This window comes from Puma concolor, chromosome B3 (genome assembly GCF_028749965.1).
Source record: "Puma concolor isolate L17-30 chromosome B3, mPumCon1.1.hap2, whole genome shotgun sequence".
NCBI classification, from domain to species: Eukaryota; Metazoa; Chordata; class Mammalia; order Carnivora; family Felidae; genus Puma; species Puma concolor.
The window spans coordinates 112,599,376-112,627,147 of record NC_141672.1 but is presented as its reverse complement, the minus strand read 5'-3'; the positions used below and the strand labels follow the sequence as shown (position 1 = coordinate 112,627,147).

At 39.8% G+C, this 27,772-nt stretch overlaps 1 protein-coding gene and 1 pseudogene across 2 annotated transcripts in view; both read right to left on the bottom strand.

Moving 5' to 3' along the window:
• SPESP1 (sperm equatorial segment protein 1) overlaps positions 1 to 27,772 on the bottom strand; it is a 64,982-nt gene that overhangs the window by 27,492 nt on the left and 9,718 nt on the right. The window contains exon 1 of one of the 2 annotated variants that reach the window (XM_086711065.1): positions 6,547 to 7,024. The exons of the other annotated variant lie outside the window; for it this stretch is intronic. Coding sequence (XP_086567191.1) covers positions 6,547 to 6,607 — 61 coding nt within the window. The 5' untranslated portion in view covers positions 6,608 to 7,024. Of the gene's footprint in view, positions 1 to 6,546; positions 7,025 to 27,772 lie in introns of those variants that run through there. 2 annotated transcript variants of the gene reach the window in all.
• LOC112856756 (U2 spliceosomal RNA) lies at positions 1,579 to 1,678 on the bottom strand (annotated as a pseudogene).

Here is a 27,772-nt window from a genome sequence, read left to right as displayed (position 1 = left end):
GACAGAGAGAGAAAGAGCATACGAATGGGGGAGAGGAGCAGAAGGGGAGAGGAGTAGTGCTGGAGAGGAAAAGTGGTGGGGGGATAGAGAAAGGAAGAGAGAATCTTGAGCAGGTGGCATGCTCAGGAGAGAGCCCGCTGCAGGGCTCTATCCTACGACCCGGGGATCATGACCTGAATCAAACTCAAGAGTTGGAAGCTCGGGGCGCCTGGGTGGCGCAGTCGGTTAAGCGTCCGACTTCAGCCAGGTCACGATCTCGCGGTCCGGGAGTTCGAGCCCCGCGTCAGGCTCTGGGCTGATGGCTCAGAGCCTGGAGCCTGTTTCCGATTCTGTGTCTCCCTCTCTCTCTGCCCCTTCCCCGTTCATGCTCTGTCTCTCTCTGTCCCAAAAATAAATAAACGTTGAAAAAAAAAAATTAAAAAAAAAAAAAAAGAGTTGGAAGCTCAACTGACTGAGCCACCGAGGTGCCCCTAAAAAATGAAGGCTTTAAAGCCCAAAAATACTGTTAATTTTTAAATGTGTGGTTTGGTATAAGAATACATACCTGGTAAGGTAGTAGTAAAATGTTCCTTATAATTGGGGGAAACTCAGTAAACTTTTTAACTTTCATACAAAGACAAAGAAGTTAAAGTTCAATGGAATACCTCTGGTCCTTGTGCTTTAAGGACTCACGTGTTTTTACTTTGCCCATGGCCTGTAACCTCGATAGGGAAACTGGTGATCACACTCAAAATTTAACTAAGAATCATGGATGCCCATTTTTTTAAAGGTTCAAATATAACTAGGATTTTTATTACCACAAGAATGAAAAACGGAATGGTTTTATTGATAAGGAACTCATGTATATAAAGCTTAATATAGACCCAAGCAAGGAATCATGTATAGGTGGACCAGACTCTGGTTGAATGTCCTTAATTTTGGAGAACAATTTCTTTCTATTTTCCATCCATGTCATTAAGTGGGCTCACAAATAGACTTCCCTTATTCTACAGAAGTGCTGCAAATAAGAATTAATATCTGAAATATTTCATCACATAAGAACTGCCAGCTAACACACCAACACCTTCAAATTAAAATGAACTTAAATCACAAAGATGAAGTACTTCCAACTCAAATCAAGGTTCTAATAACCGTGCTTCATTAGTGGGGTACACTCAAAGAATGGTCACAAAGAGAAACATTCTATCTTGTTATTCATCCAGCAGTTTTCCTATAATTTGTTAATTCACATTTAAATTTTTGCTGACAGGTAAAATGAACAATTATGTTCCCATGAATTAAGTGTTCCAGTTAAAGAAATATAACTTTAGGGTTGGGGGTGGAGGAAACAGAGAGAGAGTCTGGTAAAAGGGTACAAACTTGCAGTTATAAAATGAGTAAGGGGGCGCCTGGGTGGCGCAGTCGGTTAAGCGTCCGACTTCAGCCAGGTCACGATCTCGCGGTCCGGGAGTTCGAGCCCTGCGTCAGGCTCTGGGCTGATGGCTCAGAGCCTGGAGCCTGTTTCCGATTCTGTGTCTCCCTCTCTCTCTGCCCCTCCCCCGTTCATGCTCTGTCTCTCTCTGTCCCAAAAAAATAAATAAACGTTGAAAAAAAAATTTAAAAAAAAAATGAGTAAGGCCTGAGGATCTAATGTATAACATATATACACTTGATCTTAGCCAAAAGGCCGAGAAGCGATAATGTATAACATATATAACATGGGGACTATGGTTGATACATACACAAAAAGGTAATTATGTGAGGTGATGCACTAATTAACTCAATAGTGGGAATCCTTTCACAGTATAGACATATATCAAATCATCACATGGTATACTTTAAATATATTAGTTTTCTCGGTTACACCTCAATAAGGCTGGGGGAGAAAAAAGAACTGTAACTTTGGGCTTTGCACTTCTTGGTATTTATGTTCTTGGTTAGTGTCTTCCCATAATGAATATGGGCTTGCCCATTGTGACTATCTTGGCCTATAGAGACATTAGTGAGTCTGACACAGCTTAAGCTTGATAAGAACTTACATACTGGGGTCCTGTAAAACTCCCTTTTAGAAGCAAGCTGCCGTGGTAGAAAGACATTTGGGCTAGACTACTGAAAGATAAGAAATCATGTATTGAAAGACCTTGGAAGATAAGAAGCCATGTTGGATGTTCTCATCCCACTTGAGCTTCCAGCTGAATACAGCTGAATGACTGACCTCAACTCCACCTTATGGGGCAGAACTGTCCTGCTGAGCCCAGTCAACCCATAGAATCATGAGAAATAATAAATTTGGGGGGTGTTACTTTATTCTGCAACACATAACCAAAAAAGTGTCATATATTTATGTACACACACACATTTTTAAGTAATCCCTACACCCAACATGGGGCTTGAACTCACAATCCTGACATCAAGAGTCACATATTCTTGGGGCACCTGGGTGGCTCAGTCAGTTGAGTGTCTGACTTGGCTCAGGTCATGATCTCGCAGTCTGTGAGTTTGAGCCCCACATTGGGCTCTGTGCTGACAGCTCAGAGCCTGGAGCCTGCTTCAGATTCTGTCTCCCTCTCTCTCTGCCCCTCCCCTGCTCATGCTCTTTCTCTGTTAAAATAAATAAATGTTAAAAAAAAATTTTTTTTCAAAGAGTCACATATTCTACCAACTGAGCCAGCCAGGCACCCCAAATTATATTTTTTAAAAGGGATACAAATTTAATTCAGGTAAAAGGTTAAAAATCAGAAAGTTATCCCAGGAGTAATGTTAAATTTTAATTGGAACCAAAACAAACTGATGACTTTGAAATATATCTCTTCTAGTTCTGTTCAATAAAATGATGTAAATAACAATATCACCCCATCATGTAAGTCTGATATGTATCCCAGGTACTTTAGTCTCTAATACTATGTCCTATGTCTCCTCAGAAGGATGGTCGATCCCACTGAAAGAAGGGAAGATAAAAAGTGGTCTTGGGACAACCAGCTAATAAGAGAAAACAAGAAGTCTTTAAAAACACATGAGATCCTACCAAAACAACACAAAAAACAGCTCAAAAGAACAGAAAGACAGGAATTTTTTTCTGATAAAACATCGAAGGACAGCCTAATGCAACTACTGTTACGCCTCCCCTCTGGACATTCCATATTAGATAACATGCTCCTCATAAACATTAATGAGGTGTGTCACAACATTGCATGTACAGGTTTGAGAGACCCTCCCAGAGCCATAGCCTTGGGCCTTGAAACAGTGTAAAGTGAACTTGCATCACCAGAACCAAGTGAATTTGATCTTTTTTTTTTTTTTTTTTTTAATTTAAAAAAAAATTTTTTTTTTCAACGTTTTTATTTTTGGGACAGAGAGAGACAGAGCATGAACGGGGGAGGGGCAGAGAGAGAGGGAGACACAGAATCGGAAACAGGCTCCAGGCTCTGAGCCATCAGCCCAGAGCCCGATGCGGGGCTCGAACTCACGGACCGCGAGATCGTGACCTGGCTGAAGTCGGACGCTTAACCGACTGCGCCACCCAGGCGCCCCTGAATTTGATCTTTTGATTGTACTTGAAATAAATAAAAGGAATCTGCTTTTCTTTTGAATTTATTTGCCAATACATTTCAACAATTATTATTGCTGTTTGCTGCTTTACTACTTCCTTTGCCTTCTGTGGTCTATGAGGACAAAGGCCTTCCTAGGGACAAAGATAGATGCCAAAAAAACTTATATATTTAGCCTTCTTTAAACACCAATCTAGAGAAGCAAGTTAAGAGGTTTTCTGATCCTAGCTTGAAACAATCCTGTATCATTAACTCTACTTTTGCTGATCGATCCAAAGAGATAACCAGGGGAAAAAAAACAATTTAATTATAAGATATAAAAAAGAGCCTGCATGGCTCATTGGTTAGGAGTCTGACTCTTGGATTTTGGCTCAGGTCATGTGATCAAGGCTCGCGTGGGGCTCCCTGCTGATAGCTGGGAGACAGCTTGGGATTCTTTCTTCTTTTCTCTCTCCCCCTCCCCTGCTCACATGTGTAAGCACACATGACCACTCTCTCTCTCAAAATAAATAAACTTAAAAAAAAAAAAAAGAAAAAGAGCCCAAAAGCTAGTATTTCACATTCTTGTGTTTGTAGCTTCAGGCTTATGAATATTTGGTGACTTAAAATTATAAAAGGCAAATCGTATAATTTATTTTAATAATATTTAAATATATAACTATAGATACTTTCGAAGTTATAATTTTCTTTTAAAGCAACCAGAACTCTCATTAAGAAGTAAAGCAAGTTATACACCACCAACACATTAAAGGGGTATGATTTTTAAATTTGGTAATATTTAAAACTAAAACTATGGAAAAATCAGATACAAGAAAATTAATTGAGTGTATATAAATTTAAGTATATGGTACAAAGGTGATGCATGCACCATCAGGAGGTGTATGCATGTGGAAGAATCCAAGCCTCACTCATGTCAAACTGAACTTGGATTAAATTAGTACTAGCTAAACTTGGGTTGGGCACATTAGAAAGGTATGGACAGTTAAAAGAAGTACTGAGGTTTTCAAAAAAATGTAATTACTTAATAAAATAGCTATGATACTTGTGTAAGATGACCTCAAAACTGTCTTAGTATTCTTGAAAAAAAAGGCAAAACTGTACTTTTCTTTATAAAAACCTATGTGCCTTTTCTTTGGCCTGACAGCATTTTTTATATGACTCTCACCCACAAATGTTGGAATAGTGGCCATATAAAATAAAAATACAAATTGGATTTAAACCAAACACAAGGATAAGCCTGGTTTCTTTTGGTGTACTTACTCCAAAAAATAAATAAACAGAATTAAAATCACCAAGAGAAAGAGAATGAGAGAGACAGAGAAAAGTAGCCATGTAAACGTTGCTCTACATATCCCTTAATCCAATCCTGTGGAAAAGAAGTCAATTACATTTTCCAAGATATCCTCTGTGATCTGTATATATTTTCCTTATATCTTGTGTCATCTGTATCTTCAACACAATACCACTCCTTTTTCTTTTCATTTCCTGCGAGCTTTATGAAAGCTTAGGGAAGAGGGCACACATACAAAAAAGAACAAGCCATGAAATGATGCAGTTAAGCAGGAGATGTCACTGAGTTAAGGATCCAGCAATCGCAGAGTGTGGTGTGTGACAATATTAACGTCTCTTCAATTAAAGTCTCCATACATGTCAGTCAGTTGCGACTTACTGATCTATAGCTACCAAAATGCAATAACTGATGTTAGTTATAATGACTATCAGACATCACGAAAGGATATCATCATCTTCAGTATATTGTTCCTTTATGGCAAAGAAGAAAATTTTTACAAAAGATCTTTGTTTAAAATAGCTAACAATCATAAATGCTAGTACTTAAAGGGATGACTTTGGTATACGGCACTTTATCCAGAACTTTTCTCACCAGTATTCACGATTTAGGTTGTGTTGTATTTTCACTTCTTAAATCTAATTTTTTACTAAGACCTTTTAACAATTCTGAAATAGAGTTCTTCATAACTGGCATGCTCCTTAGTACTTTTTTCACACCTACCTGTTAAACTTTATTTACTTGGGTAGGTCAACCCCAACATTAATAAAAGTTACAACGAACTACAGTTAAACTAGATGGATGAGCCTCACAGTTACATCTGGAATATCAGACATGCACTTAAATATTTCAAGGTGTCCTCGTCCTCGTCAACATAGTAGTCTTAGCACGTCTGATCTTGATCTTACTAGTTTTCAGCTATTGGGGAGGGGCAGGAACAAGTCGTAAGTTAGAATTCTGCTCAACGGAGGTTTTGAATCCTGTGCACTGGAGGATCCACTGTTGGGGGGCATAGGGGGACACAGAGTGTCCTAGACAGCCACGACAACCCACCTGCTCTCCGTGTTTTACCACAGGGGTCAAACTTTTTCTGTAAAGGGCCCGAAGTAAACATTTTAGGCTTTGCACGCCATCCCGTCTCTGTGGCAACTACTTAACTCTGCTGTTAAACAATGCGGTAAAGCAGCCATGGACAATTAATAAAGGAATGCGCATGGCTGTGTTCCAATAAAACTTTATTTATCAACAATGCCACTGGAGTTTCATAGTTTTCCACAAGTCAGGAGCGAGTATATCTCATATTCACCTTTAAAAACGTAAAAGCCATTCTTGGCCAGCCGACCTTACAAAAACAGGCCCCCTTGGCCCCACGGGCAGCAGTTTGCAGACCCCTGCTTGCTCTCACACGCAGCGACTCTGGCCAAGGGGAACGAGGTTAATGTCAAGGAACGTATCCGCCAAGGGTGAGGAGGTCACACCCGCCAGCCCAGTGTGCCCAGCCCGGCGCATCCCGGGTGACGCCTGGGACCCGCTGCATCGCTACCGGCGGCGCGCAGGTCGCGGCGGAGGAAGGCGCGAGTAGGAGAGGGAGACGCCTCCACAACGGAGGCCAGGACCCCGGGCAGTGAGGTGTGGGAAGAGTGCAGGACCGGGTCTCCGGCGGACCCCGGAGCAGGGAGCTTCCCCCAGGACTGTCCCCTGGGTCGCTGCCGCCGCAGGTCGGTCACTCACTCGGAAAGGCAGGCACGGATGAAAGCCATAGCAACAGCACAACTAGGACTAAGGACTTCATGGGCACCGTCCGCAGCACTCCGCCATGCGACGGGAACGTCCTCGGCCACCAGGCCGGGTACCTCAGGGCCGAAAAGAGAGGGTGTCAGCCGCGACAGTCCCTCCTCAGGGCCGTGGGCGCCCTGCAACGGTTGTCCCCAGCGCGCAGGCGCAGCGAGGGCTTGGGGGAGCGCGAGTGGCCGAGGCCCGCCCCTTCCTGGACCAGCGCGCAGGAGACTGGGCCACAACGTTCTGCCCCGCCCCGGTGCGCATGCTCGCTTTGGCTTCCAAGCTCCGTGGCGGGCGCCGGCTCCGAATGTCTTGACGCCAGGGCGACTTCTGGAGCTACGAGGCCTGGGATGTGGCAGAGCTCGGCGGGCCGGTGGAAGCTGGGCGTGTGGCGGTGACTGGAGGGAGCTATGTGATGGAAGACAAGGACAAGTAGCCTGGCAGTCGCAGCCGCGTGGAAGTGCTGTAGTGGGGGAAGCACTAGGCACTGTGGGCACAGAGGAGCCCCCCCTCCCCAACCCAAAAGGGCGGGGAGGAGGTCCCCCCACGTGAAGACAGCTGGGCGCTCCCACTCCCAGAGAACCGGAAATCGTTCCGTCTAATTGCAGCGACTGGGAGGAAGCAGATGTTGGAAGTGAGAGAGGAGAGCTAGGTAGTCATTAAAGCCACTTTAAGGGGCTTGGGTTTGTTTTGTTCAAAAGACGCCCCCCCCCCGTTTTGTTTTTTTTTTTTTTTGGTTTTTTTTTTGAAAAGACAAACTATGGAAACAAGCTATGGCGAATAGATGGGTGGGTTGTCTGGGGTTAGGATTGGGGAGGGCGTGACTATAAAAGAGTATGTACGAGAGAAGAGGAGTGATGGAGAGTTGTGGTGGCCTCATTCTACACGTGTGTTAAAATTCTTAGAACTGTTGGGGCGCCTGGGTGGCTCAGTCGGTTAAGAGTCCGACTCTTGGTTTCGGCTCAGGTCATGATCTCACATGTGTGAGTTCGAGCCCCACATAGGGCTTGGTGCCGACAGCGCAGAGCCTGCTTGGGATTCTCTCTCTCTCTCCCTCTCTCTGTGCCCCTCCCCCACTCACCCCCCACTCACTCTCTGTCTCTCTCTCAAGAATAAATAAACAAAACTTAAAATTCTTAGAACTGTACACCACCAAGAATAAGTTTACCATATGGTAATTTAAAAAATCCATAGGCACCCATATCTCTGCTTCAGGAAGCAAAGGGCCTGGGTTTTATTCCGAGGCAATGGGGAAATACTGCAAGGTTCAGAGCTGGGAAAGGTATAATTAGATTTGCATTTCAGAAAGCTCTCCTTGCAATGTCAGGAATGGGTTGGCAGGAAGGAAGCAAGACTGAGAGGCAGGGAGCCAAGTGAGAAGGCTGTTCCAGAAATCCTGGCATGGATTGATAGAGACCTGGACTCATACTGGCAGAGGACATGGGGCCTGTGGACAGAGTTGAGAGAGATTTAATTAGAATCGACAAAACTGGGAGATTGTCTGAATGTGAGGACTGAGGGAGGAGATCATGCTCATGTTTCTGGCTGGAGCCCCTGGCATGTGGTGTGAGATGGGGAATACAGGAGTTTGGGAGGGGCGGTGGAGGAAGAGAAGTTTAGTTTCAACATTGTTCTGTTGAGATGGGCTTGGAACTACTACTGGCGGGGACTGTCCAGTGAGCAGATGGATGCAGGGCCCCAGAGAGAGCTGAGGTGAACAGGGAGGTGTAGGAGGCGTCAAAATCTAGAAGAGGAGAAGTGTGAGATTGCCTGAGGAGAGCTTTCAGGGTTGAAGGCCACTGGGCCTAAGTCAGATCCTAGGAAACATGGCAGGCTAGAAAGAGGAGGAGGGACCTGCAAAGAAGACTGAAAGTGGGGAGAGGGAAACCAGGAGAGAATGAAAGCTTCATTGGAGGGGGAGAGTCTAAGGCTGTCACATGCTTCTGAGAACTTCCATCAGCAACAGGATCCTTGGCAGAAGCAGTTTCAGTGGAGTGGTTTATGCAGAATCCAGACCATGTGAGTTGAGGAATGACCAAGAGCCAAGGAAATAGGGACAGCTAGTACAGACAACTTTTTCACGGTTGGTGCGGGAGTCTTGGAGGTGCTCTACCAGTGTCTTAGCAGCCTTCTAGAATCAAATGATTACAACTACTTGGAAAGCAATTTGGAATATGTAACAACCCTTAATATAAATACTATTTTATAAGTTATATAACATAAATTCAGAGGGGGATATGTCCTAAGATAGCCGTAATGGATCATTATCTATAATATAATAAAAAAATATAAGAGAATGGTACATTTTGTTTATAAAAGAACATTCTAAAATACTGTTAGAATACTGGGCAACTATTAAAATGGGGTTCATAAAGTATATCTAATTTGGGGGAAATGTTCTCATAGGAGTGGATTATATTTGAGTTATTAATTGAGGTCCCACCCTCCCTGGGCTTCCTTGCCCCACTACCTTTCATTCCACCTTAATGCATGAGCCTCAGTGAAAGACAGCTAGAATCTTGAACAGACAAGTCAAAAGAGGGGCTGGATTTTGTTTTTCAATTCATGATGTAGTTGAAAGTTAAACCACCTTTATAGGAGTGGGTGCTTAGGTGAAAAGTTTTGTTTCTGTTCATCTGTTTTGTTTGTATTTTTATTGGACATGCTTGACTTTGAATATCAAAAGCCAAGGAAACTGAGGACAGGAGAGCATAAACTATAGATTGGGGGTATCACCCCAACACAGACTGTGCTTTGCAGACAGAACCCCCCTGATAGGTTTTGGTGGTTGCAGAGATTTGTTCTCCCAAATTTGAGTGAAAGGCTGCAAGTGAGAGGTTCAAATACGATGTCAGTTTGTTAGACCCAGGGTTGGGTTGTTTTTTGCTTTTTTGTGTGTTTATATAAATCCGGTAACACCCTAGCGGCTCTCATGGATCATCCAAATGGATGTGTTGAAGGGCACCTGGATGGCTTAGTTGGAAGAGCGTTCAACTCTTGGTCTTGGGGTTGTGGGTTCAAGCCACATGTTGGCTATAGAGATTACTTAAGTAAATAAGCTTAAAAAAACAAAAAAAAACCCAAATGGACCTGGTGAAGTAGCCAAAGGATATCCTTACTGTGGAATTTTAGTTACCAAGAATGACTTTTAACTCTGTGTACTTTATGATCTATGTACTAACATAGGAAAATATCCAAAATAGGGTATTGAATATCTTTTAAAGTGCAGAAAAATACATATCAATTTATGTGAAATCATAGCACAGTTAAATATTTACATGAATACTCCAGAAATCTTTCTGGAAGAAAACACAGCAAGCTGATAACAGTGCTTGCTTCTAGGAAAAGGAATGATATTGGGTGGAAAGAAGAGATTTTGAAGGGAGAATTTTTCTCTTTACTCTAATTTTTTCCTTATCCCTTGAATTTTTCCAAACAAGAGTGTATTATATATTAATTTCTCATGTAATTAAAAATGAAAACTTTTTACAAAATCTAGAAGCTTAGAAGAGAAACAGTAGCAAAAGTAATGGATATCTTATGCCTCGTACTTTCTCCTACTGATTAACTGAAATATTTTTAAGGTGACTAATTCACTAACAACAACAAAACAAAAATAGTATTTTGCCTGTATCTCTGTTTCACCTCTGGACTCTGTGGACTGTTCTGAAACTAAATCACACAGTATTAAGTTAAATATCATTTACTATTATATGATTTTTTTTCTCAGGGATGTATTGTATCTCCGCTTTATCATGATTCTTATGCTTCTCTATCACACACAGCACCTTGTTGGTGCCCATAAAGATATACTAACGTAACAGCTCATGCTCTTCCAACCTAAAGGAAGAGACACCAACCTTCCCTCCCTCTGAACTTCCCAGACCTATCAAAATCCACTTGTGTTTCAAGGCTCAAATGCCACGTTTGCTAGGAATCCACCCCTTCCTCAATTAGATTATATTGTATTTTCCCTATCCCATATTTCCACAGTGTTCTATTACAGCCATTTTTCATTGAATTGCTGCATTTCATTTTTACAAGTCGACCCTCTTGACTAAAGTCTTTGAGGTCAAAGAAGCAGATCTAAATTATCCCTGCATTGCACCCTCCCCAGCCCAGCCAACGTCCTGCATTCATGGATTGCTCGATAAATGCATGTTTGAGTTCAAAGGAAATCAAAAGGTTGGGACTTTTATGTAGGCTTTTACAGAATCCCAAAAGAAACTAAGAATAGTTACTCAGCTGCAGAGACAACTTCAGGGAGTTCCTCACTCTGAAGTGTCTGTGACGCCATTATTTAAGCCCAGGTGAAACAAATGGCACTGGTCTCATCATCTGCTCTTTTCTCCATATACCCCTCCAAGTAATTCTGAACAATAAATTCCTAATTGTGGAATTTCTGTCAAATGGATTGTACCAACTTCCATACCCATCAATAGTATAATGACTTACTAATCCTGGGTGTCATCATCTTTGAAGACCAACCCTATTAAATATGGTATCTTGTTCTTTTAATCTGTCTCACTTTGTTTTTCAGTGAGGCAAAGAATTCTGCCTACTCTCCCTCCCTGCCCCCACCTAGAACTTGCCCTATACTTCTTCTAGGTTGTATCTGAAGCCTGCATTTACCTGCTCTGTATTCTTTCACCTGTTGACCCAATGGATTTTTTTAAATGTTTATTTATTTTTGGGAGAGAGAGAGCATGAGCAGGGGAGGGGCAGAGAGAGAGGGAGACACACATCTGAAGCAGGCTTCAGGCTCTGAGCTGTCAGCACAGAGCCCAATGTAGGGCTCAAACCCATGAACTGTGAGATCGTGACCTGAGCCAAAGTCAGACACTTAACCGACTAAGCTACCCAGATGCCCCGACCCAATGGATTCGAATTCATAGGCTATGGTTAGCTAGAGTTATGTTTGTCTCCCTGGAGAATGAAGCATATTTGGGAAGTCCTGCCCCCATCACCGTAAGTCATTTCCCCAATCTTTGCCACTTCCCCAACTATTGTGGAACCAAAGCACAGGGCAGCCTGATCATAGCCCTTGCCTTATGTAATGCCAATGCAATTTTCAGATCTGAGATCTCAAATGTCACTTCCTAACAGCACTTGGCACTATTCTGGAAGAATAGCTGAAGTTCAATATTTACTAAATGAATCCACCCATCTCCCTACCCAACCATCTACTCCACAGTTCTAAAAATCCTAACACTAAAAATCCTAACAGGAGCACCAGCGACTTTGTCAGAGAAGGACTTCAGCCACCTGGGGGCGGCAGAGCCTCGCCAATGGCTGGCATGGTACTTGCAATTACTTCTGAGCATCACTCTGGCTGGGAGTCTGGGAAGTGGGTTCTGATTTTGTTGTGCTGGACCATGTTTTGCTCTCGTGTGTTTTGTCTTATTTTCATGCCTTGCACTCTGAACACACCAAATAGCATTTAATAATAGTAAAAATGATTACATAATAATAGCCTTTGTCCTCCAACAGAGATTTTCTTCAGCGCAGGCTGTCTAGCGGAATGTTGCACATCGAGTCTTCCACTAACTGCTGAAGCTACTCTATTTGCACTTACATTAAAGACAGACCTTGCCTGAAATCAATTTGTAAAATGAGACCTGGAAGCACACAGAGGAGGTAGGCTTACTGTTAGGATTGCCCTCTTTCACTAGGCTCTGCACCACTTGAGGTAGGCAAATGCATTTTTTATTCCCAATACAGGATTCTGAATTGGATCCATGGGATGTATTTATTTTGTTTTAATGTATGAGTGGCAAAGAAATTTTGGAATGTGGATGAGAAGAGCTGGGAAGGGGTTGGAAGTATGTGAACCTAGGAATGTTTTTAGTTCTTTCCAGGGAAACTCTCCCTCTTTCCTTTTAGCTCTACAAAGTCAGTGTGCAAAATCCCGTGAAAGTCTTAGAATGTAGTTGGTGACTTACAGAGATGTCAGAACAATGATTTATTGCCCCATGGATCCATCTACTTAGGAGGGTCCTGGAATTCTAAAAGAGTTCTCAATACAAATTAAATTTTAATTCACTTAACTTTTGAGAAATGTTACTTGTCCCCACTAAATAGAAAGATTCTGAAGGACAGGGACTGTATCTTTTTGTGTTTGTGTCCCAGGGACTTTTCACAGAATGTACTCTATAAGTATTTGTTGAATAACTTGAAATTTTCTTGCCAAAACCACCAAATAAAATAGAAAGTGACCTTGGGTAAGAAGGACCTTAATCTCTCTGGATCTCATTTTCCTTTTCCTTCAAATAATAACCCTTTGTATTTGAATACTTGCTTTAGTCTAAAGCTTACAGACTCTATATTTCCTTTTATACTCAAGTATAACAGAAGGGTAGATTAAATATGTATTAGCATCCCAGCTCCATATATGAGAAAATTGAGACTCAGGCTAAAAGATTTGGTTACCTCGCCACATCCTCATGCACTAAAACTACAAAACACAGGTCTTTGCCTCTAAGTACAGCATGCTCTTCACTGTACTTCTCTGGGTGTACCTGGAGACGGGGCATCTGGGTGGCTCAGTCAGTTGAGCACCTGACTTCAGCTCAGGTCATGAGCTCATAGTTTGTGGTTCAAGCCCCACATTGGGCTCACTGAGTCAGCACAGAGCCCACTTCAGATCCTCTGACACCCCCTCTCTCTGCCCCTCCCCCACCCATGCTCTCTCTTTCCTCTCTCAAATATAAATAAACATTTAAAAATTTCTAAAAAGATAATTGTACTAATCAGTCTCCTCAAACTGCTTTTCTGGCCCCAGCAATGATTCTCAGTCCTCACAGCACAGAGTTAGTACAGAGCTTTTTATTTATTTAAAAAATTTTTATTTAGTTTATTTATTTACTTTGGTGGGAAGGGGCAGAGAGAAAGGGAAAGACAGAATCCCAAACAAGCTCCATACTGTCACCGCAGAGCCCAACGTGGGGCTCAAACTCATGAACCATGAGATCATGACCTGAGCCGAGATCAAGAGTTGGACACTCAATTGACTGAGCTGTCTAGGTGCCTCAGTACAGAGCTTCTTAAAAATAACCAGTAATCAAGACTTTGTGGTATTGGCAGCAGAGGGATAGACACATAGATCAATGGAACAGAACAGAAAATCCAGAAAGAGACTCAGACATACATGCCCAACTGATTTTTTACAAAATGCAAAAGTGGGGGTACCTGAGTGGCTCAGTTGGTTGAATGTCTGACTCTTGATTTCAGCTCAGAGTGAAATCAGATTTCAGCTCAGGTCATGATCCCAGGCTTGTGTGATTGAGGCCCACAACAGGCTCCATGCTGAGCAGGGACCCTGCTAAAGATTTTCTCTCCCTCTCTCTCTCTCTCTCCTTCTGCCCCTCTCCCCTGTTTGCCCACGCTCTCTCGCTCTCTCTCTAAAAATAGGTAGATAGATAGATAGATAGATAAAAGCAAAACCAATTCCGTGGAAAAAGGATAAGCTTTTCGAGAAATATAGCTGGAGCAATTGGACATCCATAGGTTAAAAAATATAACTGAACCTAAACTTCACACCTTTCACAAAAATGAATTCAAAAAGGGTCACTGTAAAATTTTAGGGAAAAAATAGAAAAACTCTTTAGGATTTAGAGCTGGACAAAAATTTCTTACATTTGACACTAAAAGCATGATCTATACAACAAAAAATTGAAAAATTGGACTTCATCAAAATGACACTTTTTTCCAAGAAAGACCCTTGTTAAAAGAATGAAAAGACAAGTTATAGCTTAGAGAAAATATCTGTGAACAACTAATCTGACAAGCACTATTATCTAGAATATACAAGGAATTCTCAAAACTCAGCAGGTAAGAAAAAATTCAATTAGAAATGGGCGAGACACACGTCATTGAAGAAATTCTACGTGTGGTAAATAATACACATGAAAAGATATTTAATTATCATTAGCCATTAGGGAATTGCAAATTAAAATCACCACAAGGTATGACTTCACACATTAATTTGAGTGACTAAAATAAAAATAGTGACAACACCAAATGCTGCCAAGAATGCAGGGAAAGGGGCTGACTGGCTTAGTCACTAGAGCCTGTTATTCTTGATCTTGGGGTCATGAATTCAAGCCCCATCTTCGGTATAGAGATTATTTAGATTAAAAAAAATGCAGAGAAACAGGATTATTCATAATTGCTGTTGGGATGTAAAATGGCATAACCATTATGGATGACAGTTTGGCATTTTCTTATAAAACTAAACAAAACAACTATATGACTCAGCAGTTTCAATCTTGGGCACTTATCAAAGAGAACTGAAAATTTAGGTTTATACAAAAACCTTGACATGATTCTTTTTTTTTTTTTTTTTTAATTTTTTTTTCAACGTTTATTTATTTTTGGGACAGAGAGAGACAGAGCATGAACGGGGGAGGGGCAGAGAGAGAGGGAGACACAGAATCGGAAACAGGCTCCAGGCTCTGAGCCATCAGCCCAGAGCCTGACACGGGGCTCGAACTCACGGACCGCGAGATTGTGACCTGGCTGAAGTCGGACGCTTAACCGACTGCGCCACCCAGGCGCCCCTTGACATGATTCTTCATAGCAACTTTATTCATAATAACCAAAAGTGTTGGAAACAACTTAGCTGTTATTCAGATGAATTGACTCTTCTACATATTATGTCCTTGTTTGTCTCATTAGAGTTTTTGAATTAAGGTCTATTTTTTCCTGATTTTAGTATAGTCATACAGTTCTGTTTGGGCTACTATTTGCATGGGGATCTCTTTCTACAAACTTTCACTCTCAACCTATGCATGTTTTTAGATCTAAAGTGACTCTCTTGGGGTGCCTGGGTGGCGCAGTCGGTTAAGCGTCTGACTTCAGCCAGGTCACGATCTCGCGGTCCGTGAGTTCAAGCCCCGCGTCAGGCTCTGGGTTGATGGCTCAGAGCCTGGAGCCTGTTTCCCATTCTGTGTCTCCCTCTCTCTCTGCCCCTCCCCCGTTCATGCTCTGTCTCTCTCTGTCCCAAAAATAAATAAACGTTGAAAAAAAAATTAAAAAAAAAAAATAAAAAATAAAGTGACTCTCTTGTAGGTAAAGAGTTTCTCAGACAAGCAAACTAAAGGAGTTTGTGACCACTACACCAGCCTTGCCAGAATTATTAAAGCAGTCTCTTTGAGTGGGAAGAAAAGACCAAAAGTGACAAAAACTAGAAAGAATAAAGAAAATCTCCAGAAACAACAAAAAAAACAAATAAGAAAATGGCATTAAATACATATCTATCAGTAATTACTCTGGATGTAAATGGACTAAACACTCCAATCAAAAGACATGGGGTAACAGAATGGATTAAAAGAGAGAGAGAGAGAGAGAGAGAGAGAGAGAGAGAGAGAGACCCATCTATATGCTGCCTATAAGAGATTCATTTTAGACCTAAGACACCTGCAGATTGAAAGTGAGGAGATAGAGAAACATTAATCATGCAAATGGTGTCAAAAGAAAACCAGTTACAATACTTATATCAGACAAACTAGATCTTAAACCAATGACTCTAACAAGAGATGAAGAAGGGCACCATAAAGTAATAAAGGGGACTAGATCCAACAAGATCTAACAATTGAAAATATTTATGCCCCCAACTTGAAACACTCAAATATATAAAACAATTAATAACAAACATAAAGGAACTAGAAAATACTATTATAATACAATAATAGTAAGGGGTTTTAACAACCCACTTACATCAATGGACAGATCACCCAAAAACAGAAAATCAATGAGGAAACAGTGACTTTGAATGACACCCTGGAGCAGATGGACTTAAAAGATATAGTAAAAACATTTCATCCTAAAGCAGCAGAATACATATTCTTTTCAAGTATATATGGGACATTCTCCAGAATAGATCATATACCAGGTCACAAACCAGACCTCAACAACTACAAAAAGATTGAGATCATACCATGAATATTTTCTGACCACAATGCTATGAAGCCTGAAGTCAACCACAAGAAAAAATTTGGAAAGAACACAAATACATGGAGGTGAAAGGACATGCCACTAAAGAATGACGGGGTCAGCCAGGAAATTGATGATGATGATGATGATGATGATGATGATGATGATGATGAAGAAGAAGAAGGAGGAGGGGGAGGGGGAGGAGGAGGAGGAGGAACCAAATACATGGAAACAAAAGAAAACAAGGACACGACACAGTCCAAAACTTTTGGGATGCAGCAAAAGCAGTCATAAGAGGGAAGTACATAGAAATACAGACCTACCTCAAGAAGCAAGAAAAATCTCAAATAAATCTAACTTTACACCTGAAAGAGCTGGAAAAAGAACAATAGACAAAGCCTAAAGTCAGCAGCAGAAGAGAAATAATAAAGATTAAAGCAGAAAAAAATATTACAGAAACAAACAAAAAACCCAGCAGAATAGATCAATGAAACCAGGAGCTAGTTCTTTGAAAAAGTTAACAAAATTGATAACCCCTTAGCCAGACTTATTAAAAAGAGAAAGGACCCCAATAACTAAAATCACAAATGAGAGAGGAGAAATAACAAACACCACAGAAATATAAACAATTATAAGAGAATTATTATCAGAAATTATATGCTACCAAATTGAACAATCTGGAAGAAATGGGTAAGTTCCTAAGAACATATAAACTTCCAAAACTGAAACAGGAAGAAATTGAAAACATGAACAGACTGATAACCAGCCAAGAATTTGTTTCAGTAATCAAAAATCTCCCAACAAACAAAAGTCCAGGGCCAGATGGCTTCCCAGGAGAATTCTACCAAACATTTAAAGAAAAGTAAATACCTATTCTTCTCAAACTATTCCAAAAATAGAAATGGAAGGAGAACTTCCAAACTCATTCTATGAGGCCAACATTACCCTGATTCAAAAACTGGACAAAGAGCCTGCTATAAAAGAGAACTACAGGTAAATATCCCTGATAAACACAGATGCAAAAGTTCTCAACAAAATACTAGCAAATCAAATCCAACAGTACATAAAAGAATCATTTGCCACAAGCAGGTGGGATTTATTCATGGGCTGCAAGAGTGGTTCAATATTTGCAAATCAATCAACATGATACACCACATTAATAAAAGAAAGGATATGGGGCGCCTGGGTGGCTCAGTCGGTTAGGCATCCGACTTCGGCTCAGGTCATGATCTCACGGTTGGTGGGTTTGGGCCCTGCATTGGGCTCTGTGCTGACAGCTCAGAGCTTGGAGCCTGCTTAGGTTTCTGTATCTCCCTCTCTCTCAGCCCCTCCCCTGCGCGCTCTCTCTCTCTCTCTCTCTCTCTCTCTCTCTCTCCCTCTCTCTCTCTCTCTCTCTCTCAAAGGTGAATAAACATTAAAAAAAATCTTTTAAAAATAAAAGGATAAGAACCATATGATCCTCTCAACAGATACAGAAAAAGCATTTGACAAAGTACAACATCCATTCATGATTAAAAAAAAAAACCCTCAACAAAGTAGGGATAGAGGGGACATACCTCAACATAATAAAGGTCATATATGAAAAGCCACAGCTAAGACTATCCTCAATGGGGAAAAACTGAGCACTTTTCCTCTACTATCAGGAATAAGACAGAGATTTCTACTGTCACTACTGTTATTTAACATAGTACTGGATGTCCTAGTCTTAGCAATTAGACATGAAAAGAAATAAAAGCCATCCAAATCAGCAAAAAAGTAGTCAAACTTTCACTATTTGCAGATGACATTATATAATATATTGAAAACCCAAAAGACTCCACCAAAAAATTGCTAGAATTGATACATAAATCAAGTAAAGTCATAGGATAAAAAAGCAATGTACAGAAATCTGTTGCATTTCTATATGCCAATAATGAAGCAGCAGAAAGAAAAATCAAGGAATTGATACCATTTACAATTGCACCAAAAACCATAAGATACCTAGGAATAAACCTAACCAAAGAGGTGAATGGTCTGTGCTCTGAAAACTATAAAACATTCATGAAAGAAATCGATGACACAAAGAAATGTAAAAACATTCTATCCTCATGGATTGGAAGAATAAATATTGTTAAAATGTCTATATTACCTACAGCAATCTACACATTTAATGCAATCCCTATCAAAATACCAACAGCCTTTTTCACAGAGCTAGAACAATACTAAAATTTGTATGAAACCACAAAAGATCCCAAATAGCCAAAGAAATCTTGGAAAAGGAAAGGCAAAGCTGAAAGCATCACAATTCCATATTTCAAGTTATATTACAAAGCTGTAGTAATCAAGACAGTATGGTACTGGCACTAAAATAGACACATAGATCAATGGACTAGAATAGAAAGCCCAGAAATGACCACATAACTATATAGTCAACTAATCTTCAACAAAGCAGGAAAGATTATCCAATGGGAAAAAGACAATCTGACAAGTGGTGTTTGGGAAACTGGACAGCAACATGCAAAAGAATGACTGGACCACATTCTTACAATGTACACAAAAATAAATTCAAAATGGATTAAATACCTAAATGTGAGACAGGAAACCATCAAAATCCTAGAGGAGAACACAGGCAAAACCTCTTTGATATTGGCCATAGCAACTTCTTATTAGATATGTCTCCTGAGACAAGGGAAACAAAAGCAAAAATGAACTATCGGGATTACATCAAGATAAAAAGCTTCTACAAAGTGAAGAAAACAATCAACAAAACTAAAAAGCAACCTTTGGAATGGGAGAAGATATTTGCAAGTGATATATCTGATAAAGGGTTAGTATCCAAAATATAAAAAAAATTTATAAAACTCAACACCAAAAACAAATAATCAGTTAAAAAATTGGCACAAAACATGAATCAACATTTTTCCAAAGAATATATACACATGGCTAATAGACATATGAAAAGGTGTTCAACATCACTGACCATCAGGGAAATACAAATCAAAACTACAATGATATCACCTTACACCTGTCAGCATGGCTAAAATTAACAACACAGGAAACAACAGGTGTTGGCAAGGATGTGGAGAAAGGGGAACCCTCTTACACTGTTGTGAGAGTGCAAACTGGTGTGGCCACTCTGGAAAACAGTATGGAGGTTTCTCAAAAAGTTAAAAATAGAACTACCCTATGACCCAACAATTGCACTACTAGATATTTATCCAAAGGATACAAAAATTCTGATTCAAAGAGGCACACGCACCCCAATGTTTATAGCAGCATTATCAACAATAGCCAAATTGAAGGCGTGCGTGTGTGTGTGTGTGTGTGTGTGTGTGTGTGTGTGTGTGTAATGGAATATTACTCAGCCATATAAAGGAATGAAATCTTGCCATTTGCAATGACATGGATGGAGCTAGAGAGTATTATGCTAAGCAAAATAAGTCAGCAAAGAAAGACAAATACCATATGAATTCACTCATATGTGGAATTTAAGAAACATTACAGATGAACGTAGGGGAAAAAAAGAAAAAAAAAAGGGACAAACCAGAAAACAGACTCTTAGAGAACAAGCAGGGTTACTGGAGGGGAGGTGGGTGGGGGTATGGGTTAAGTGGGTGATGAGTATTAAGGAGGGAATATGTTGTGATGAGCACTGAGCGTTGTATGTAAGTGATGAATCACTAAATTTTATACCTGAAACTAAAATAACAATAATAATAATAATAATAATAATAATAAAATAAATGAGTCTATTTTAATCAATAATATTGCATCATAGTTTTTTAAAAAATCATTCTGCCAATCTCTGCCTTTTGTTGGAGAGTTTAATTCATTTATACTTAATGTGATTATTGATAAAAGACCTTTTCATTTACCTTTTTTTTTTTCTGTATATCTTATACCTTTTTTGTTCCTCCATTTTCTCCATTACTGCTTCTTTGCTGCTCATTAATTTTTTTGTAGTGTAGCATTTTGACTCCTGTCTCATTTTCTTTTGTATATCATTTTTAGATATTTTCTTAGTGGTTACCATGAAGATTACCTAAACGGCAATCTAGTTTGAATTGATTCCAACTTAACTTTAACAGCATACAAAATTCTGCTCCTATACATCTCCATTTCTTCCTTAGGTTGTTTTGTTTTTTGTTTTTTTACAAATTACATCTTATACATTGTGCACCCATGACATAGACTCAGTGATTGTTTTATGCATTTGTCTTTTAATCATGTAGGATATAAAAAGTAGAGTTAGAAACCAAAAATACAGCAATGTTGGCTTTTATATTTACCTATGTAGTTACATCTACTGGAGAGCTATATTTTTCATATGGCTTTGAGTACTGCTTAAAGTCTGTTCATTTCAACCCAAAGAACACTTTTAAGTATTTCTTATATGGCATTTCTACTAGCAACAAATTCCTTTACTTTTTGCCTATCTAGGAGTGTCCTAATTTCTCCTCCATTTTAGAAGGATAATTTTGCCATATACACAATTCTCAGCTGCCAGTTTTTTTCTTTCAGAACATTAAAAAATGTCATCTCACTCCCTTCTGGCCTCCATATGTCTGATGAGAAATCTAATGATGAGAAGTCTCTAATCTTTGTTATAAGTGATGTCTGAAGTCTCTCTTTTTTCAGTTTGTATTCACATAATGTTTTAACAGGTTTCCTTGAATTCCAGCAACTGAATGGCAGAGAGACTTCTCCAGTCTTCGTATATTGGCTCAGTTCTAGGACACTCCTCCAATGCTCCTTCAACTTGTTTCAATTCCTAATTTCCCCGGCTGGAATTTCCAGTATGATGAATAGTAGTGACAAAAGAGGGCATGCTTCTCTTGATTCTAATCTTAAAGGGAGATTTTAGTCTTTCACTATTGAATATGGTGTTATTTGTGGGTTTTTCATAAATGCCCTTCTTGGTTTGTTGTTGTTGTTATTTTAGCTTTTGTTTTCATCAAGCCTGTACAGAACCACTGATCTTATTACAGAAGAGAAGCACAGAATGTTGGAAGTGGAAAGGACCTCAGAGTTTATAGTCCAAATCTCACATTGTACAGATAGAGAAGCTGAGGCTACATGTCTTATCCAAGTTCACTAAGGTTGTTGAAGGCAGAACCTGGACCAATAATAATAACTATGATTTATTACCTGCCTACTAAATGCCAGTTACGAACACTATTCATTTATTCATTTATTCTTCATATTAATACTCTGAGGTAGGTATCATTATTTCCATCTTATAAATGAGGATGCTGAAGCTTGGTAAGTTTAAGAAAATTGTTCAGCTAGTGAGTTGATGAGCTGGTGAGCCTGGATGATCTTCTTATGTCATAAAGTAAGGAAAGTTTCACAGGCTTATAAAAGCTTGTCAACAGGAATAAACTGAGGATCAAAAAATATTTAATGTAATTGGTTGAAGTATTTAGAATTCATAGTGATATTATATTATAAATTCACAATGCAACTTGAATAAGAGTAAAACAATAAGCTCATTTATTACCAGTAGTGGTGGCTATAACATTAACTTTGAAAATTGGTAATTAAAGGAAAGTAATTAAGCATTTATTCCATTTTTTCATTAGGATCAGTTATCAGGATAATCAGATTAACCTTGTTGATGAGGGAGAGTCTGATATATAGAGGAATGCTGGATAATAAATGTCGAAGGAATAATAGAATTAGAAAATCAATTTACAACCCCTAATGAAATAGTTGATTCATGCAAGGATCAACAAAATATGTTAAAAGCATTAGGTGAAAGACTGATGGGAAACTGGTGTTTTACATATTCACAAGATTTTACCCCACAGGTTACTTGCTAAGCAAGTAATAATTCTAGTAACAGGCTATCATCATCTTAACCCGATGATCACACTTAGCATTGCAAATATTGGGAGAACTAGATTCATGTGCCTTTTAACATGATGAAATATGAAGTACGCAGCACCACCTATGAGGTAATTTTTGCCAAAAAATATTTAACTTCTGATTGAAAGGAAGGAGAGGGATAGAAAAACAACTCATACCACTGGATGAAGAAGCAAGCAGACAAGTCCAGAAGGTGTGGCTTCAACAAGTGAATGGTAAGATAGTTTAAGATTGAAGAGACATACAATAAGATAATAAATGAATAAATCAGCTATAACGATATTTGGTGGACAGTGGGAAAATCTTGAGTAACTTCTAGATATTAGATTATATGAAGGAATTATTGTTGTTAGAGATGATACAGTTATTGTAGTCATGTAGGGAAGTGACCTTTTTACTTTTTTTTAAAGTTTATTTATTGAGAGAGAGAAAGGGAGGATGATCAGGGGAGGGGCAGCAAGAGAGTGAGAGAGAGAGAGAATCCCAAGAAGGCTCTGCACTGTCAGCTCAGAGCTGGATGTAAGACTTGAGCTCATGAACCGTGAGATCATGGCTTGAGCTAAAAACAAGAGTCAGACACTCAACTGACTGAGCCACCCAGGCACCCCATGACCTTACTTTTCAGAGATGCTTACTGAAATACTTAGGGTGAAATATAATGATGTCTATGTTTACAACATCTCAACAATAAGACCAATATGGCAAACATGGCAAATATTAACAGTTGTTAACTCTAGTTGATTGGTTGGTGGATATAAACTATGTGATTTGTCCTAGTTTTCTTTACGTCGAAACTTTATCATGGGAATTGGGAAGAAGCATTCCAGGTTAAGAAGGTGTCCCTGATTTCCTTTTAGACACAAAGGCATGAAGAACAAATTTCAAGGACAATCCCAGGATGGGAGATCAAGTCCACAAGGAACAGCCAGGAGTACCACTCCAAAGTGACCAGCAAGAATAGAGGATAGACCAACAGCCCTGCCACCAAAAGTACTGGATCAGACTAAAATTCTTAGCAGAAGAGCTGGAGAAAAAGTGACACAAAATTACGGAGGATGTCCTCTGGAGAGGGGAAGACACCAAACACCTGCAGTGATTTGGATGAATAACGGAGTGGTGACTAGAACCAGAGGCTCCAGGTGACAACTTTTTACTTACTACATGAAGACAAAGAGCACAATCATATTCCCCCTGGGTCATATGAAGAGGTGGGACATCTGCTTCATTGAGGGACTTTTAGAAGCTCCAGAGAAATTGAGGAACTCAGCCAACCTCTTCCTGATTTTCCTGCATTTCCCAGGGAGGCTGCTGAATCATAAATCTTCCTTTTGTAAGAGATAGACCATGTTCAAAGATTGGAGACTTCGGTATTGTGATGATGTCAGTCCCTCCCAAGAGAGCCCAGAAACAGGCCCACACTGTCACTTGACATTTAAAAAATAACAACGGGGGATTCTGGGGTATTGATAATGTACTCTTTCTTAATTTGGATGCTGGTTACATGGGTATGTTGAGTTCGTGAAAATTTAATAAACTGTACACTTTTTATATTGAGCTTTTGTGTTTGTATATTATACTTCAATTAAAAGTTTATTTTCAATCCCTTTATAAGAGTTCAAATGATGTTTTCCAAGATTAAACTGATGTCGTTCAAAACCATTCTTCTTGATTTCCTACATTTCTAATACTCTCCATTAATTCTTTGGTTGCTTTCACAGAGTACTAAGCTGATTGGCAGGCATTGTTAATGGGTGGGGAGAGAGTTATCCTTGGTCTTTGAGTAGTTGTTCTTCAGTTTCTTCATAACTGTTAGGTCTCACAAGTATGTCCTGACCTACTCCATTCCCCTGGCCCATTTGGAACCTTCCAGAAATAACCCTTCTTTTAGAGGCACTCACTGACAGTTTCTGCTTCCTGTTTTAAAATATCTTAATTTACTTACATTGAAAGGGGGCCCAAGATGGCAGAGAAAGAGGACCCTAGGCTCACCTCCTCTCACAGATACAACTAGATAGCACTTACATCAGTGTAAGGCCAGAAAATGACCTGAGGACTGACAGAACAAACTCCACAACTAAAGGTAGATAAGAGGCCACATCAAAGAGGGAAGGAAGAGCAGAGATGCGGTGGGGACTGTGACTGTCCATGAAGAGAGAGCTGCAGGCATAGAGAAGAAAGAGAAACAGACTATCACACTGGGGAACCTGTGCAAGGAAGATGAATCCCCAAAATATTTGACTTTGAAACCTAGAGAAGTCAAATTTTGTGAGTTCTTACAACCAGGTAGACTGAAAGCCTGAATTTTAAAACTCGGAGGACTTGGCTCTGGGAGAGCCTGGAGGGCAATAGGAAGCTGAGTCTCTACCCTTAAAGATATAGCATGACAAACAGCCTGTGAATTACAGCACAAAAACAGCAGTTTGAAAAAAATGTCTGGTGCACATAGAAGCAAGAGTTATTTATGCATCTCAGAGCACATCCCAGAGGGGCAGCATTTGAGGAGGTACTTCTCCAGGAACTAAGAAGGTGGCAGGCACCATCTCCCTCTCCCACTCCCCAGCATAAACACACGGCCACCTGTAGGAACCAGCCCAGTGCCAACACACCACTGAAGTTACTTACACCAACATACCTACCCCATGCTTTGGGTATCCACCCTTCCCAACCACTTTACCTCAGTCCAGGCACTGTGGATTCCCTTTCCCAGAAAACTGACACAAATCTTCCAAACACCATGTCTTTCCACCAATGTGTTTTGTAGGGCCTTGGTCATGGTTGTGGCAGTGGTGGTGGCTGTGGGTGCTGTACAAGCCCAAGGCATACCTTCTTAAAACTGAGTACCCCATCCAGACAGTCCCAGTCCCAGTGGTAGCAGCAGGTCTCATTTGGCAAGCTCACTGATATGCACCTTCTTAAAACTGTATGTGTCACCCCAGCCAGGGACCAAATACTGTCCATAGCAGGCAAAGAGAGCCTCTGCAGACTATTGGACTGAAAGTAAAAGTGGCTAGAACACAACAGCAACACACATAGAAGACACCACTGAAGCACCAGGTTCTGGTGAGCAGGGGACACTGCACTTCAGGGCACTAGAGGACCTCTTCTTCATAAGGCCATTACTTTCAAGAGCTAGAGACATAGCTGACTTTCCTAGCACACCAAAAAAGACACTGAGAGGTAGACAAAATGAGGAGACAGAGGAACATGTCCCAAATAAAAGAACAGGACAAAACCACAACAAGAGACCTAAGCAAAACAGGTATAAGTAATATATCCAATAGAGAATTTAAAGTAATGATTATAAAGATACTCACTGGACTTGAGAAAAGATTGAAGGACATCAATGAGACATTTAACAAAGAAATAGAAAAAAAAAAAAAGAATCAATCAGAGGTGAAGAACATAATAAATGAAATTTAAAATACACTAGATGGAATAAATAGCATGCTAGAAGAAGCAGAAGAACAAATTTGTGACCTGGAGAACAGAGTAATAGAAAGTAATCAAGTTGAGCAGGTGAGAGAAAAAAAATTATGTAAAATGAAAACAGACTTAGGGAACTCAGTGATTCCATCAAGCATAACATTCACATCATAGGGATCCTAGAAGAGAAAGAAAAGGAGGCAGAAAATTAATTTGAAGAAATAATATCTGAAAACTTCCCTAATCTGGGGAAGGAAACAGAAATCCAGATCTAGGAGGCACAGAGATCCTCCAACAAAATCAACCCAAGGAGGTCCACACCACGACACATAGTAATTATAATGGCCAAAAGTAATGACAAAGAGAATCTTAAAAGCACCAAAAGAAAAGAAGATAGTTACATAGAAATGAAACCCCATAAAGCTATCAGTGGATTTTTCAGGAGAACCTTTGCAGACCAGATGGGAGTGGCATGATATATTCAAAGTGCTGAAAGGAAAAAGTCTGCAGCCAAGAATACTCTATCCAGTAAGGCTATCATTCAGAATAAGAGGAGAGATAAAGGCTTTCCCAGACAAACAAAAGCTGAAAGAGTTCATGACCACTAAACCAGCCCTGTAAGAAATGCTAAAGGGGACTCTTTAAGTGGAAAGGAAAGACCATAAGTAAGAGTAAAAAAGGTAGGAAGCACAAAAAGCAGTAAAAATAAATATATCTGTAAAAATCAGACAAGGGACTCACAAAATAAAAGGATATAAAGTTAGCACCATATACCAAAAATCTGGTGGGAGTTGGGGAGGAAAAGTAAAGAATGGGCTCAAACTTAAGTGACCATCAACTTAATGTAGACTGCTACATGCAGAAGATGTTGTATACAAACCTAATGGTAACCACAAATAAAAAACCAGTAATAGATATGCAAAAAATAAAGACGAATGATTCCAAGTATAACACTAAAGAAAGGCAGTAAACCATGAAAGAGAGCAAGAGAAGAATCAGAAAAGAACTACAAAACCACAACACAAATATCAAAATGACAATAAATATATACTTACAAATAATTACTTTGAATGTAAACAGACTAAACACCCCAATCAAAAGACATAGGGTGATGGAATGGATAAAAAAACAAGACCCATCTATATGCTGCTTACAAGAGACTCATTTAACACCTAAAGACACATGCAGATTGAAAGTGAAGGGATGGAGAAGCATTTATCATGCAAATGGATATCAGGAAAAAGCAGAGTAGCAAAATTTCTACTGGATAAAATAGACTTTAAAACAAAGACTGTAGGGGCGCCTGGGTGGCGCAGTCGGTTAAGTGTCCGACTTCAGCCAGGTCACGATCTCGCGGTCCGTGAGTTCGAGCCCCGCTTCAGGCTCTGGGCTGATGGCTCAGAGCCTGGAGCCTGTTTCCGATTCTGTGTCTCCCTCTCTCTCTGCCCCTCCTCCCCCGTTCATGCTCTGTCTCTCTCTGTCCCAAAAATAAATAAACGTTGAAAAAAAAATTAAAAAAAAAATAAAATAAAAAATAAAACAAAGACTGTAAAAAGAGATTAAAAAGGACATTATATTATCATAAAGGGGACAATCCAACAAGAAGATATAACAATTGTAAAGATTTATGTACCAAACATGCAAGCACCCAAATACATAAAACAGTTAACAGCAAGCATAAAGGATCTAATCAGCAGTAATACAATAACAGTGGGAGACTTTAAAACCCCACTTACATAAGTAGACAGATCACCCGAACAGAAAATCAATAAGGAAACAGTGACTTTGAATGACACACTAGACCAGATGAACTTAACAGATATATTCAGAACATTCCATCCTAAAACAGCAGAATACACATTCTTTGCAAGTACATATGGAACACACTCCACAATAGATCACATATTAGGCCACAAAACAAGACTCAACAAATTCAAAAAGTTCGAAATCATATCATGCATCTTTTCCAACCACA